We start from the raw sequence: 16,886 nt of genomic DNA, 5'->3' as shown, positions 1-16,886 counted from the left end.
TCCCTACACACAGAAAATTAGTATGTCAGGAATCAGGCTATGCAAAACCTGTCTCATCCTGACACAGTCTTGAACATGTAGATATTTTTTCCATGCAAGCTTCCAGCTGCAGCCAGAAATAGGATAGCACAGAGACAGGTTTATCACTAAAGTAAGAACCCAGAATTTCCTATCACATAGTGTGTGAAAATTCTTGTACAAAATGAAAATGTGTTTAGCATTCCCAAAAGCTAATCAGACAAGCAATTTTTATTAAACTCATTTAAATTACTGATTGTGTATGCCTCAGAGATAAACAGGTTTTTCCCCCCCTTACTCCTGCTCTAGATAAGATTTACTTAAATCTTCTTTTTTATCAGAGAAATGTGTCAACTCAATCTTAGATGCAGTCAATCTTTTAAAGTCCTTTTATCCTTCTCCTTCAAAAATCCAGATAATATTAAGACTGGCCATATAGCAAGAGTATTATCTCTTTACAATATAGACTACATTTAAATTACAATTTGGATCAACACATGTGCAGCTTCTTAATGAATGAATGAATGACCTGTCAAAGTAACTCAATGTCCTTGCATACGGATTAATCATTTCAGATTTCAGCACCTTCATTCCCTGGAATGAAGTGCACTGAGATCATACTGTAACTGTGAAAATGCTGTTTTCTTTATCTTCATGAGCCATTTTTATAATACAATGACATGTGCCATAGCTTCTTAGACAGTATAAAATCCCCTCTCTGCCTTCTCCCCCCAAGAAGTCCCAGTTACTTTTTAGTAGATTACCTGACCCAAGCAACCAGGTTTCTAAAATGAAATAGGGGGACACAGCTGGATCTTTAGTACTTTGTAGATTCTAGTTACTAAACAAAACACAGACCCTCATACTGCAGTCCTTTAAACTAAAGACCTCAGAATGGGACTACTAAAGGCAACATTTCCTGTACCCTATTTCCCTTAAGAAGCAGCTTCCTTTAAAACCCAGCCTCACATTCCCTGATCCCATTTGGCTGAGCAATGACAATGTATTAGCTTCAGATCATCAGACTACTGTTTATCATCAAGGCAACACTAGGTTCATATAAATCCTTCAGACTCATGATCCCACAATGTTAAGAGTTTTAAAAGTTGAAATGTTGAATTGCACCCCAAAGCTAAATGGGAGGCTACAAAATTATACCACATCGAAATAAATGCTCTAGAAACGGCTAGACCTTTGCGGCAGCATCTTGCAGCAGTTGAAGGTCTAAATATTATTAAAGACCTCTCACACAAAATCCAATCTATACTAAGGCCTGTGAATATGGCAAGTTGTGCCCTCTCTGAAATACACACAGTATTCTAGTATGTAAGATACCAGCTGCAGTTTAAAATAACACTGCGAACAAAGCTCAGGTGAATAAGGGAGCCAGTGTGATACAGTTATTAATAGGTTGAATTACAGGTCAAGTTCTAGTTCATTGTCAGCCAAAGAAGCCCACTGGGTGACTTTGGACCAGACACTCTGCCTCAGCCCAACCTACCTCAGAGGGCTGTGGTTGTAGGAAAAAACGGGAGGGGTGGGGGACACTAGGTAAGCCAGCCTGAGCTCCTGAATGAAAGGTGGGATACAGATCTCCTATTAAATATTATTTAATAAACATGAAGTAGGGAAGTGTAGCAATTGCAACCTCCAGAACTGTTTCCACTGTGTTAGGGTTAGCCTTCCAAATATGTTGTCTGCATGGGAATTACTGTGTGAGCTGATCACACAACCACAGGAGCAAAGCTAATCACATGTAACTTTTCCACAACATTGCATGCCATTCAGAAGTAAACCAAGCCTTGTAAAATCTGCTTGAGTTGGCTGTGTCTAAGAGTGCTACATATAGGACAAAACCTTCACACTTGAAGACAGTGGCTCTGAGAATCCTCACAGGAGTGGGAGCAAAGCAGCCGCATATTGTAGGTTCCTATAAGCTACTTAAAATTTATTTGCAATTAATATGACTTAAGAAAGTATTAAGTCCTGAATGCCTTCAGGAGTGTTTGTAATTATTTCAGGTTCCTAACGAAAGTGCAATAATTGCAGGTGCAAATCTGTTCAGAATTTGAAGAGGAGACCACACAACATCCCAAAGGAAGAATGGCATGCATATATATTCAAATACTTCAAATTGGATCTACCAGTGTAGATGGCAAAAATGATCAAACTACCTACCTACATACAAACCAGTGTATTGGGCACAAAAGATCCAGACTTCACCTGACCAGAAAAGGTATCCTGAAGCCATGGTAGACAGAGTGATGAAAATGTCAACCCAGCATGCAGCTGCTATAAAAGGGTAACTTGTATACTTGGAATAATTAGGAAGGGAACTGCCAATATAATAACACGCATATGCAAATCTATGATGAAAGCCCATTTGACTCCAGTTCTGGTCACTGTACCTTAAGAATATTATACAGCTAGAAAAGATGCAAAAATGTGTAATGTGTCGGGGGTTGGAGCAACTCCCCTAGTAGATGGAGCTCTTTGGCTTGGGACAAAGGTGAATAAGACAGAACACAAAATCACACATGCCATAGATATCATGAACAGAGGTTCTTCTCCTTTCACAACGTGAGAACTTGAGGTTACCCACAAACTAAATGCATAGAGATTCAGAACCAACAAAAGTTAATATTTTATGAGACAGTGCAGAGTTAAATGGCAGCCTAAAAATGAGTGGCTTTAAAAGGGAACCAAACAGGTTCACAAAGGAGCAGGCAGTTAGCGGCTACAAATGTTGACAGCCATTTATTTATTACTCTTAAATCATAAACAGAGTGCCTTAAATACTGGTTGTTGGGAAGTGACACCCTAACCCAACTGCTTTCCAATCCGAGTTTAACAGCTACCCAAATGCATCCAGTTGGCCACCATGTGACACAGAATGGTGGGCTAAAAGGACCTCTGGCCTGATCTAGCAGGATTCTTATGTTCTAATAATTCTTCACATTACAAGGATGAAACAAAGTGAACAAAATCCTACCTCTATTTACATAAAACTTAGATTTTAAAAAAATTGTGCTAAATTTTATTTCAGCTGCAGCAGTAATTAGAGACCCATATGTTATTCCAAACATCTAGTTACCTGTGTCTCTGGCAACCACGACCTTCATGCTCTGGGAGACAATTACTTGGGCTGGAAGAATCAGATGGCAAATGAGTTCGCAAAGCCACTGCAGAGATGCCCACAGAGAGAGAGGAGAAATTGAACAAGGCATAGGTGATTTGGTGGGAGGCAATTTTTCCAGTCATGTTGATGACCAGTGGATTCTGCTGACATGACAGCTCTGATGTAGCTGAGAGAAATTAAAGGAAAAAGTAGATTTAAAAAAATAATAATGGTGAAATCCCTCTAAATTAAAAATAGGTAAGAGTTCCTGAGGTTTTTTGGGGGATTGGTTTTAACAGAGGGTGGGAGAAAATCCAAAAGCTTGGAGAGTTATAGCCCTCACAACTTTGCCATGATGTCATTGCAGCATTTCTTTCCTTTCCCTTAATGCAGAGCAATGGTACATGAGGATAAGAGTGCAGGGTGGCAGTACAGGGAAGTCTGTTCCTGTCCCACCTCTAAATCAAGGGAAAGGGAAGAGAAATGGTATGTTAATATTGCCCAATTCAACACCCTGAAAATGTACTAGGATTTCAACTGCTATCTGGGAATCAACAAATCTGAAGAGGGCCAAATCTGGGAAAGCTGCTTTAAAGAGTGGCAGGGATGGCTAGGCAGGATTAAAGCAGCACAGACTTCGGATTTGCACCAAAATCTAGAGGAGATGTTGGGTGCTTATGCAGTTTAAAGTAGTTCAGTTTGAAGGTAAGATATGAAAATCTGTTTCCAATCTTGCCATGAGAGAACGTCATTGGCATCTCTAGTCTAAATTCATACAGAGAGCTAAATATATAGTTTTCAAACTATCTTTCAGAGCACTCCTGAAAAACAGTACGTTCACTACTACCAATCTATCACTGCAATACATATATGGCTTTTGATGTGTTTAGAAAGATATGTGGCCAGGCCCATAAAGCCATGCCAGTGTTCTGTAAAGACTTCATAATCTTCTTCAAGGAACAGGAGCCTGGACAGTAGATTCACAGGATCCTAAATAGACTAGTAGATGTTAGCACCATTCTGCAAAGTAGGAAACTTGAAAATCAGTGCTTTGAAAGCATGTAACATACTGACAAGGTAGCAGGAAATAAGAGCTTCTTTGTAAAGTCCTTTTGCTTAAAACTATAAAGCAACTTAGAACTAAAACAGACAGGCACACACTGCTGAGCAGTGACATTTCAGATTGCAGGTAGTTCAAACACATAAACGTTGCTCAACATAAAATGATCCAGAACATAAAAGTTTGTTTTAGAAGAGATTCTAAATTAGAGTTTTCTCCGACCTGCAAGCTTTGAAAGGATTTCTTTTGAGGGTGGAGGGAGTTTCATTCAAAGCTATTATCTGTGGTTTTGACATGAGGCAGCCCATTAACATCAAATGGGCTGCTGCTTATGTAACACTGAGCACAGAATTAAAGCAATGGTTTGTTTCCCTTGGTATTCTACATATATATTGATCTATCTAGTCAAACAGTTTTTGCATATCATACGCAAATATGCTACAAAATATGCTTATTTGGGCAAAGTCAGGATCAATCTACACTTTGTATTTCCTTTGCCAAATCACCTGCAGCTGTCTGGGAAAAAAGAAAGAAAGAATACCCCTCCAATCTTATTAATGCATTTGGTTCAATCTGTTCCTCACAAGAAGCAAAGAAAGAAAAGAAAATATTGTATGTTAACTTCATATAAGAGCCTAGGTAAATTTTTAATCACTTACAGACTCACCAAGGAAATAGTTGTGCCCACTTATGTCACCTAAGTGTATTGTCATAGATGGCTTGAGATGGTCACCACTGGAAATGCCCACAGATGCCAAGAAAACAAAGAGTGAAGTAGCCATACTGGGTCGGTTGAAACACACCTGAAGAACACCAGTATATGGCAAAGGTTGTGTAAGTTATGGCATGCGCAAAAACAACAGATTCATCACACAAGTGACAGAAAAACAGAATCTCTTCTGCAACATCTCACTCATCCCTGCAATCCTAGAATTTTCCTATTTAAATCTGAAATTGAATTCATTTAGTTTGGCTACTTAAATCACTCTTAAAAATTATCCTTTGATCTCTCAGGGATTCTTATTCTGGCAATCCTTTTAACTGCCTATTTCATTCTCAGGAAAGTCCAGCCAATAAAGAACCATATATAAGAACATGCACTGTAGTTAATGTTAAGCAATATGGTAGTTTCACTAGGGAAAACTGAAGCCCAATAAGTGAGGTAGGAACTGGCTTCCCATGGACCCACTGCAAGAAATTTCCAGTTGATAGGATCTGAAGTTTATCTTAATCCTTCTTTTCAGTATTAGCACATGGATATTCTAGATTATCAAGGATCACTCTGAGGATTTCCAGACATTCAACCTGGGAAGTCCTCTTCTGATTCTCACAAACCTGTTTGCTAAACAGTTTTCCTTCCTTCTCTGACTCAGCTATTATTACCTATTTTCTCCATGGCTAGACATCACCTGTGAACCAGAGAGATACTGGGGTAAGAGAATGAATTCCCACAAATGGACACTTTCACCTTTGTGCAACAACAGAGTAGAGGTGGGGGTGCTATCCACATATTAATGTTATTTGAAACATGTGATTCAGCACCTGTGTTCTTCAAGGCCATCTCTTGGTCATTTCTGGAGATGCATCATGGAAGCCAGAGGTATGTAATTTGTAAAATAAGCAGTGCAATTGTTTGAAAACTAATAGTATATAGTCAAGGATACCAACTTGATAAGCCACTCCACTGCAATAATGAAAATTGTGAGCTGTAATTTTATCTTAGCCAGTAATTAAACGAGCCACTGATCTCTTACCATGTATATCCTCATCCATAGTACAGAGATAGCATTACCCTCCAAAAATTATTGGAGTGTAAATCAACTCTTAAAGAACCCAAAAACAAAACAAAACTCACAATCTAAAAAGTAGGTAGCTTACATTTGTGGAAATGGCAAAACTGATCTCTTTGATCAGGGAGAAAACAGTAAGTGCTTTCTTAAAAGACTAGAAACTTTTTATGGACTTTTTGCTAAAAGAAGAGAAAGGGAAATGATGATTTATGGACTTAATGATTGAAAAATATGAGAATTAAATAAGGGGCTGAAAGGATTTCTGGAGTAGTTAAGAGGGAAGGGGTGATGGGTTTGTTAATATCTATTGAAAAGAAGATTGGAAGTCATCTATGTTAGTTTCTTTAGTTATTTCACTCTTTTGTTTTCCTTTTTTTTCACTTGCACTTTATTATCTTTTTTCTGTCTTTTCTCTTTCCTTCTTCTTTTTTCTTAATTAGATTTGTTTTTTACTTATGAAAAATTATTTAATAAAATTATTTTAAAAGTAGGTAGCTTACATTTGTTATTAAGTGTTATTTGATTATTCTCTAATTCATTTTACATTCAACATATTTTCTTCTCTGTTTTGATACTATTCTGCCTCATTGTAAGATGGAAGGGGTGTTCCTGGGAGGGATGTTGAAGAATACTCCCAACAGGGTCACTCAAGGCATGCAGTTATCCCAGCTGTCTAGCTAAAGCTAGCAGGCACCTATATTGGGAAGCAGCAATATAAGATGTTGGAAGTGGATGATCACTTCAATGACAACGGCATAGGTATCATTTCATACTATGCAGGAGAAAGCAATACCGCTCCTGTGTTTTACCAAACCCTCCACATAGATGGACAATCTAAAGAGACTGACAATATAGTGCATGATGTTGAGGCCCTCAGACTGATGGCACTCAACATGCTATTGAGAAATTGCTGAGGATCTGATGGTGTTTATGATATGGTTAAAGCCTTTGAGATGCCTAGTTACTGATTCTACCATGCAGAAAAAGAAAATCTGAAGCTGCAAGGAATTACAGTTGAAAAATGGAATGTCAAAAACATGATGAAGGGAAAGTTCAACACAGTAAATGGTGAAACAAATCACCCACACTTTGATACCTTAGGCATCAGCAAACTGAAATAGGCTGGAATTGGACACTTTCAGTCAGAAAATCATACTATTCAGGATGTGAAAAACATAGAAACAACACTGTTGCTTTCATAGTCAGGAAGACAATATTTAGGTACAATGCAGTTAATGACCGAATAATATCAATTAGACTTTGCAGACAACTTTTTAATATGTTAAACAAGTTGTATAACATAAACAGTTATACAAGTTTATACTCCAACAACTGATGCAGAAGAAGAGGAGGTTGATGAGTTGTACGGTCAAGTTCAACGTAAAACTGGCAGAATATGCAAGCAACATATGCTGCTTGGGGTTGGCGACTGGAATGCCAAAGCTAGAAATAGTAAGGAAGAAAACATAGTTCAACTGTATGAACTAGGAAGCAGAAATAAAGCAGGAGAATGCCTTATCCATTTCTGCCAAAGGATTTCTTCATTGCTAACACAGACTTCAAACAAACAAAACAGTGCCTATTTAAATGGACATCATTAGATGGAGTAGATTGAAATCAAATTGATTCTATTATTGGCATAAGGTGGTAGAACACCTCAGTTAAAACAGCAAAGATGTGACCAGGGACAGACTGAAACAGATCATGAATTGTTTATGTGCAAGTTTTAAGATATGTTAAAGTGGAAGAAGAAAGCCAGTTTCCACTATATGATTTTCAGCATATACCCAACATTTTCAAAAACATCAGGAATTGCTTTGAAATCCTGAACCTCATTGATAGGGAACCAAAGGAACTATGGAATGAAATCAAAGAAGTTATTAAGCATGTGTGTGAAAAGAGACTTCGAAGATCAAGAAATAGAAGAAAGTAAACTGGATGTCAGAACAGATGGTGTAAACTGCCAAGAGGAGAAGAGAAGCCAAAGCCAAAAAAGACAAGGATCTCAGGAAGGAACTTAGCACAGAATTTCAGACAACTGTTGGAAGGGACAAAAAGCAGTATTACAATGACATTTGTAAAGACATTGGAGATGGAAACAGAAAAGAAACAAGAAAAGTATTTCAAAAGATCTCCAAACTCAGAAGGAGGTTCTAACTCCAAACTGGTATGTTAAAGGAGACCAATGAACAGATAGCAACTGATTCAAAAAAGGTTAAACAAAGATGAAAGGAATATACTGAACTTTGGAATAACAGAAATATTAACAGTCAGGATACCTTACAAAATATTCCCTATTTACAAGTATTAATACTCGAAGATGAAGTTAGATCAGCTGTTTATTACCAAGTCAGAAGGCTATAGGAATTGATAGAATATCTACAGAAATATGGCAAACAACAGAAGTATTAGTAAAGATTCTAAGCAAACTATTCCAAGCAAATCTGGAGAACAATACAATGATCAACATATTGGAAGAAGTCGTCTTACCTTCCAATACCAAAGAAGGGAAACTTAACAGAGCATGGAAACTATTGTGCAATATCACTGATTTTATGTGCAGGCAAAATAATGCTTAGGATCATCCAATGCAGATTAGAGCTCTATATGGAAAGGGAGATGCCAGAAAATGCCAAGGAACAAGAGATGCTATTGCTGATGCACACTGGATAATTGAGCAAGCCAAACAATACCAAGAATAAGTTAATCTGTGCTTCATTGACTATAGAAATGCCTTTGATTGTGTCGATCATGTCAAACCTTGGAATGTGCTCAGAAAAATGGGAATCCCAGAACATGTCATTGTCCTCATTTTGGTCCAACAACAGGCCAAGGAAATCATCAAATAGAGAGTCCTGGATGTCAGTGCTCACACAGAGTTGCTTACCATCACTAAAGGTCTAAAATGATTGGCCAAGAACAAAAGGCCATGTAAAACAGAAAAATACATGACTATGGGCTGACACAGGGTCAAAGAATGGCCTTTACCAGGACAAAATCAGAACTGCTGGACTGTATTTAAGCCCATTATTTGTTAGGATAGTTCACTGGGACCCTAACATTAGATTGCCTTATCTCCTTCAGCAGGTAAATGTAAATGCAGTTAGGACCACCACCAAGTTTATGGTTAAGGCTGCCCAAATGAGAGATGGTGGTCTATTTGGTCAACAGCAACTTGATGGCATGTAATACATCAATCAACATAAGCAGAAGTAGATGATGCACACATTTAATGTTGAGAATTCTATGCTCATTGTAAAAGAATACATTGATAGAATAAGAAAATTGGAAAAGTATGACAGCTTACTGACAAGTAATAGAATAGAAGATGCATAGATTATTATAATAATCCTGCTGAATTAACCCTGCCAACTCATCTCTAGTCATTTATCTCATTCTCATGCCTCTTAGAATTTTAGTACAACAGCCCATTTCTGGCTTTGTGGACACAGAGAGGACCATTGCAGGTTTTCACTCCTTCCTTCATTTGTACAATGCTGTCAACTTGGTGAGTTTTCAACTGGGATGTTCGAGGAGACTTACTCTCTTCCAGGCAGTGATGCACATAGAATTCAATACGTCTTCATTTTAAAGCAACCCAACCTGATTTGTATCTTTAGATTTAAGATGCACCGTTCTCATTTTCAGAGCAAGTAACAGAAGCTTATATGTGTCCAATCAAAATGTCCAAGATTCTGTGAAAGTAGCCTTCCTCAAGCATTGTTAGGTTCACATATTAAACCTCATTGGGTGCAAGAATAAACTATGGTTCAATCAAACCAAGAAGTGATTCTTCAAGAAGGAAGAAGGAAGATGAAAGCACAGATACCGTTCTTGATTTTCAAATCAAAATATGAAGGATTCACCTAAAGAAAACTTATCTTTGCTATCTTGTCTTCTTCTTTCTTCCAAGCCATTCAGTACTTTGGAAGTGAATGGAAGCCATTGTTAGTGGTTAAGTCACTTAATAGTTTTACTGATGTATTGTGCAAGCCAATACATAGCTAAACAGAGCAAATTCTATTGACTGTCTTCTGTAAGGCATTCTTAGAGTCCTTATTCTTAGATGTGTGTGTGTGTGTGTGTATCCATCCATCCATCCATCCATCCATCCATCCATCCATCCATCCATCCATCCATCCATCCATCTTTATATATAGACACAACACACACACACACACATGCATGCATGTTAGGAAGTTAAGATGCTTTGATTTCAGTGGAACATTTAAGATTCTGGTGAAAAGTGTCTCAAATGTTGTAAGAAAAGTACCCAGGGTACTAATATGGGGAATCTCTACCCAAAATTAATTTTATAGGTTCATCTATTTTTCTAAATGAAAAAAAACCCACTCATTTTTGTTCACCTATCCCTATAGGAAAGGAAATCTACGTTTTTAATTATTTTAAAATAATTTTGGGAATTTCTAGCTGGGGGAAAAATATGAGGTGATTGGAATTGTAAGAAAAAGCATTATACAGCAGCATTACATGTAAGTATAAGGGTTCTGTATTTTTCATCTCTCAGTCACAGTGAGTTGGGCTTTTCATTCAGCCATTCATCCCAGAAATAGCTCTGGAGAAAAAGGACAATAACAGCCTAGTAAAACATCACATATTATAGTGTACTCAAAGTTGTAGTGAAGCATTTAGCAGTATATAGTGCTTAACAGTTAAATCACAACTGCCAAAACTCAGTATGATCAACCTGGAGATTGGCATGCACATATTAAGTGCCACTTTTTTCTCAATATGTACTCATTAAGTGACTGCCAGATCCACTCACTTTCAGCCAAATTCTGTCATTCAAATGTATTTTCTCCCTCTCTGTATCCTGAAGAACTTCATGCTTCATACAAGGAAACCAAGCCAGCTGTGATTCATTGTCCAGTGTCTCTTGATGATGAGGCCTGCAAACCTAAGAAGAAGAGAGTTCAATGCTTCCTGGAGTTGGAGACATACTGTTTTATTACCTCAGAAATAATATGAAAAGCAAGGGAACCATAACAAAAATCCAAAATTCATATTAGGACAATACTTATGCCAGCTCAGTATGGAAATTTGTGCAATATTTGTGACCCTGAACTGAACTAATAAAAGTACTGGAATTTAGAATTAGAAACAACTAAATGATAAACATTTTATTTGTTTCTTTCAGAAATTCTATTTTTTAAAACTTTTGTTTATACCCACACACATACACACGTATATAAAATAGCAGCTGCCATTGTTTTCCTCAGAAAGCCAACAAGATAGGAAAGCTTTACTGCTATCTCTTCAAATCTCATCCTCTCATCAGAGAACCTTCTTTTGAGGATTATAACTTGGGTCCGGGCACAGGAGAATGATAGATTTGGATATATAAAGCTATATTATAATATGTATGGATGATTACAATGAGATATAGGTAGTCCTCAGGTTATAACCAGTTGTTCAGCGACTGTTCAAAGTCACGATGGTGTTGAACAAGGGGGACGTACAATCGGTCCTCAGAGTTCTGGCCATTGCAGCATCCCCATGGTGACATGATTGTGATCTGGACACTTGGTGCCCAGCTTGCGATTACAACGTTGTAGCAAGCTGCAGTCATGTGATTGTGATTTCCAACATTCCCTGCCAGCTTCCCACAAGCAAAGACAATGGGAAAGCCAGCAGGAAGTTGGAAGTTGCTCCCACCATTTTTTCACCTGCCCATGCTCTGTAGTGTCTGCCTGCTGCACCCCCTGCCCCTCGGTGGCACCCACATACCTGCCCATGCTCTGTGGCGCCTGTCCACGCCACCTCCCCACAGCACCCACCTGGGCTCCAGAGCACCTGCCTGTGACACACATCCCCCCCAAGCAGCACCTGCTGGCCTGCCTGGCTGGGATTCCCACCTCTTCCCACTTAACAATCCACACAGTCCTGAGGTTACAACAGCAACCGAGACTGCTGGGATTGCCATCGCTAAGTGATGCGGTCACATAATGTTGCGCTTTACGACTGCATCGCTTAGCAATGGAAATTACGGTCCCAATTGCTGTTGCAACCTGAGGACCAGCTGTATGGTTAAAAACCATTGTGTAAAACTTTAAATACACAAGTGAGAAGCCTATTGTCAGAACCTCCGCAATCAATCAATTATCCTGCTAGCTTGCTTGCTTCGTTTCTGCCATTACGATGATAAGGGGGTGGGGGGAGAGCTATTAGGCGCAGATGGACTGCTAACCAGCATTCAATGTGAGACCAGGGGGGAAGTGCAAAGGGAAAAGAAATAAAAGTAACTTTTGGCACGTGTGGGCTTCAGTTTCAGCAATGCTCTTGACCTGTATACCAGTCCTTAACAAATGAACTTTCCTTTGAATCTACCTTGGTATCAAAGGAGTTGCTTTCACTGGGAACTGCACAACGCAGGTTAGTACACCTATATATATACACACATACACACACGATGCTGTTCTTTGTTTTTTTCCATAGATAATTTTTTCTTTGTTCTGTTAAATAAATAAGGGCAGAAAGTTGAAAATTAGAAAAACGTGTTCAGAGTTTTAATCATTTACACAGTGGTTTCTGCATGAGGATGGCTGTCTGTGGGGATCTGGTTCCTGCAGCAGCATATCTATAACCAGGCAGCCCCATTCTGAGTTGTAGATGGGGTTCATCTTATTGACTGCTACTCTATACAAAACTAAACTAGCCACAGCCATCCGCATATAGAAAACTAGGATATCAGGCACAAAACTATAAGTATTTGGTTGCCTAATCCTTGTGGCATGAGACATTTTATGAGAAAGTATTTAAAATGCAAGCATTTGTAATGCTGGCAGTTTTACTGGAAGATTAGGGAGGAGAGATTAGATACTGGTCTGTATCGCCTTCCCTTGGGTGCATGGTATATAGAACTTTACATTCTCATGTCGTGGTTAAGTGTATAAAACAGAAATTAAGCATTTATTTTAGTCTCTAAAGGGTTATTCTTGGGGTTATATTTTGTTTTGTCCTGCCCTTGGGGAGACACCTGTGTAGAGTAGAATGATCTTTTTCATTGTCAAACAAAACACCTTGGGAAACAGATACTCCTTAACTTTATTTTTATTTAAATTAAATAATTTATTTTTTTAATTTTTAATTTATATTTTTATTTAAATTAAATTTTATTTAAATTAAATTAAAATAATTTAATTAATTTAATTTAATTAATTATTTTTTTTAAAAAAATGATAGAAACCGGATATAAACAAATATTCTTTAACCCTGATGGTCTTATGCTTGGCAGGAATAGGTGCCAACCCCAAGGTAAGATTGGCTTGCCCTTGGCAAACTCCAGTGAGATGAGACCATCAAACACAGATGGGACTAATGGTGATTCAGAGCCTACAGTATATAATTAGTCAGAAACCCACATGGATGGACTTCGATGCAGACCTAACTGGGAGGGTGCTGGATAGTTGCTGGCCCCCCGTCAGCCCCTTGGAGTTCCCTGACTGACATAAGAGACATAGCTCCTTCTTACTTTCTCTGACTGTATTCTTGTAGTCTTGAATATTCTTTGATTGCTGTCTCATCTTACGTTATTCTGTTACTTCCTTATACTGCCCTGGAATAAAGCCCAAAGCACTCATGTGGGTGACATCATTGCATCTGAATCCAGAAGAACCTGTGATCCAACCCTACTAGGCTGGGGATAGAGCAATGCAGCATTTAAACACTTAAGTTCTCATTTGTAACCTGACATAGAATAGCCCAGACCACTGGAAATCACAAGGCCTAGTTCTCCAGAAAAACACCAAAATTCAGCTCCTTAAATCTTTAAGTGGTGATGCCAAAGATAAAAAATGGAACTTCTAAGTGCAAAGTATGTGGTCTACCACTGACCTAAATGTAAGAGAACAAAGGAGCTGTTCATGGTTGCCAAGGAAGAGATACTGAGGGAAAAGTACAGGAGTGGCAGAACCTAGAATGCCTCATATCCTCTGGGGATGAAATTGCTCCTCCATTTTGCAGAAGAATGTAATTTATGCATTTTAAAGCAGAAACAACAGCTGGCTGACTTAGGATGTTCAGGACAGCCATTTTTGTGAAGGAAAAGAAAAAAACAAGCACCTTCACAAGAGGTTCTCCAATCACCATGGAGACTGGGCACGTTTTCTCATCTTGGTGGGATGCATAGGCATCTGATGCCCACTGATCCACATACTCTTCAGGGGTGAAGAGACCACAATCCACAATGCTGCTGCTTTCCTCAAATGGCTCACAGATGCCATCACCTTCATGGATGTAGCACAGGCTTGGTTCACCTGCAAAAGTCAAAAGTATGCTAGGATGATAAATCTCAAATTTATACCTATCGTTTAGGTAGATCTTCCTTCCCCCACCTCATGCCTGAAAGGTACATTTGCAAAGACCACTGTGAACAGCTGAAGAATTCTAAATTCTATAAATATTGATCCAGGAGAGTTTGAGTTACATTCTTTTAAATGCCTATTATCAACATTGTTGTGATTTTGTTTTGTTTTACTTCAGAATGGAAAGAAATTTAGGGAAAGCTAAATATAGAGAGGACAAAGTCTGCCTGCTTCCATAGAAATCAGCATTCTTAGACTAGGCTTCTTTAAAATGTATTTTAAATAACTTAGATTAGGCCTCTTTATACACGATCTTACATTTTGAGTTTTGAGGCAGAATGTGATGTGCCAAATGTGCAGCAAATATGCCTTCTATCATGAGGAATACCCATAGCAAATTGCAGAGAGGCAGAATTTTGTGTAAAGAGAAGGGTGGTGGTAAGAAATAATGATGGATTTTTCTGAATGTGATAGTGTGATTGCTCTATCATGGGAACACATCTATCATGGGTTGAGGCATTGACTGCTCTTTTCATTAAAAGTAAGCTTATTTCTCTACCACCATTGTGTTTGCACAACAACAACGTCAGGCTCAGGTGACAAGCTGGTCAGTCAATTCCTGCCGCAACTAATTGATCAACATTCAGTTGATCTGAAAAAAGCAGAACCTGCACCTGCGGGAAAAACACTAGGAAGAAAAAAAAAAATGTGTTTGGCAATTGCAAGAAATGGAGTTTTTCTAAAGGTCAAATATTCTTTGTGTAAGCCCAGATGATCATTTGATTATACTGTCATATCTATATTGCTTTGGATGTCATGATGGAGGGATCTAAAACAATCAGGCTGGGTAACTTTTCCTCCACATCAGGGTCATCGATGTGCCTCAAGATTTTATTTTATTGTCAATGTTGTTTGACAAAGGCGTTGGGAGAAGAAATCTGGAACTCTGAACTCAAATGTCCTCTAAATGCAGAAGATAAACAGTTTTACCTATGTGTTGAAAGACTCTGGCCTGAAAGGCAACATATAGGTTTCTTAAATAAAAATAAATTCCGAACTCCTCTATAGCCTTCAGATTCCACCATAAACTCATATTTCCCAGGATTGGGTGGTCATCAACAACTATTTCCAGAAAGTAATATTTGAGAAGCTCAGGACTGCTTTAGAACAAAAGGAGAAGAAAAAATGCTGAGACATTATACATGGTACCACATCAGATAATACATGCCTTTTTTGGAATGCTCCTTTATATTAAAAACTTAAAATTGCACATAGAAAAAAAGCACAGCTCAAAGTTGAATTAGAAACACATACTCACACACATCCCTCTGATTTTCTTCTATCTGTCTGTCATTTTTAATGTAGAGAACCAACCAAGTATTTCATTCTTCTAATGATAAAGTTGCTGGCTACAGATCCAGCTTCAAACATACTGATACAGATAAAATAGCAATAGATAACTGAACTAACAGAGCTAAACAAACCAAAGCCAGACCTATCTTTGTTAAACTTGTTGTAAGATTGGTTCCTTTCAAATTTCTGAACTCTCAAATATGAGATTCAAAAATGTATATGTAAACGAGACAAGGCTACAGTAAAATCATAATGAAATGAATAACAGTGGGGTAACTTTTCTAGACTCACCAACACAGTGGAATCCTCTTTCTTTTTTACAGTTTCTAGAGCAACCATCCCCATCTAACAGGTTTCCATCATCGCATTCCTCTACAAGACTCCTAAAAAAATAATATTAGCATTTTTAACATTTATATGGTACTTAGAGCATTTGGAGCTCACATGCATTATCTTTTTCACCTTCTTACAACAGCTTCTCCAGGGTAAGGATGTATTACAACACAGCTGACTGAACTACATTCTCCATTTTTAAAAATCAATGTTATTCTACTTCCATGGGAAGTAATAGGATTATCAAGGAATCCTAGATTCCTCGTTTCCATTGCCTTTCCATTTATTGCCTTTCCTTTCAAACAGAACATCTGTTCTTTCTAATCCTTGCTGGAATGCTTAAAGAACCATTTCATCCCTTTAAAAACTCCCAGATCTCATCAAATCTCATGATTTTTTGCTGGGCGTAGGGCAGGAATCAAAGGGACAAACTTTCTTTTAAACCTCCAAACCTCTCCAAAGGCCTGAAATTGTGGCCCTTGGTCATTCCAGAAGCAATTACGTCACTAGTCATACCATCTATGGCCATCAGAGGCTCAACCAAATAAAAAGTTTGGTCCCTGGCTGAAAAAAGTTGCCCATTCTACTTCAAACATCTCTGAGGGAGGTTTCAGGTAAAACATTTCTCTATACAAAACATCCAATACTTTAGTTCAAATGTTGCTTCTCCTTCAGCCTCCTTGTAAAACCTTCAATTAGCTGATCATTCTCAGTTTCAACTCCCCACCTGCCATATATGAGTAATAATACAGAAATAATAGGATGAAAATATTTTTACATTTTCTGAAATAATAGGATAAAGATTTTTTTTTAGGCAGAGTTAATCTGGAACTATCCTGCTTTTGTTGCAAACTTGAATAAACATTTCTTCTCTGATAAAAACAAAGGGT

At 38.1% G+C, this 16,886-nt stretch overlaps 1 protein-coding gene across 1 annotated transcript in view; it reads right to left on the bottom strand.

Annotated features, from left to right (window-relative positions):
- PAPPA2 (pappalysin 2) overlaps window positions 1-16,886 on the bottom strand; it is a 153,933-nt gene that overhangs the window by 55,711 nt on the left and 81,336 nt on the right. The window contains exons 9-13 of the mRNA XM_088153871.1: window positions 15,955-16,046; window positions 14,069-14,262; window positions 10,773-10,904; window positions 4,864-4,999; window positions 3,113-3,323 (exon numbers count right to left, since the gene is read on the bottom strand). Coding sequence (XP_088009997.1) covers window positions 3,113-3,323; window positions 4,864-4,999; window positions 10,773-10,904; window positions 14,069-14,262; window positions 15,955-16,046 — 765 coding nt within the window. The remainder of the gene's footprint in view (window positions 1-3,112; window positions 3,324-4,863; window positions 5,000-10,772; window positions 10,905-14,068; window positions 14,263-15,954; window positions 16,047-16,886) is intronic.

The sequence above is a fragment of the Python bivittatus genome, unplaced genomic scaffold (assembly GCF_059951505.1).
Source record: "Python bivittatus isolate LINGU-HERP-01145 unplaced genomic scaffold, Pbiv_v1 ctg000700_np1212, whole genome shotgun sequence".
In the NCBI taxonomy this organism is placed as follows: Eukaryota; Metazoa; Chordata; class Lepidosauria; order Squamata; family Pythonidae; genus Python; species Python bivittatus.
The sequence above is the reverse complement of the archived record's forward strand: the minus strand, read 5'-3'. Positions and strand labels throughout refer to the sequence as shown.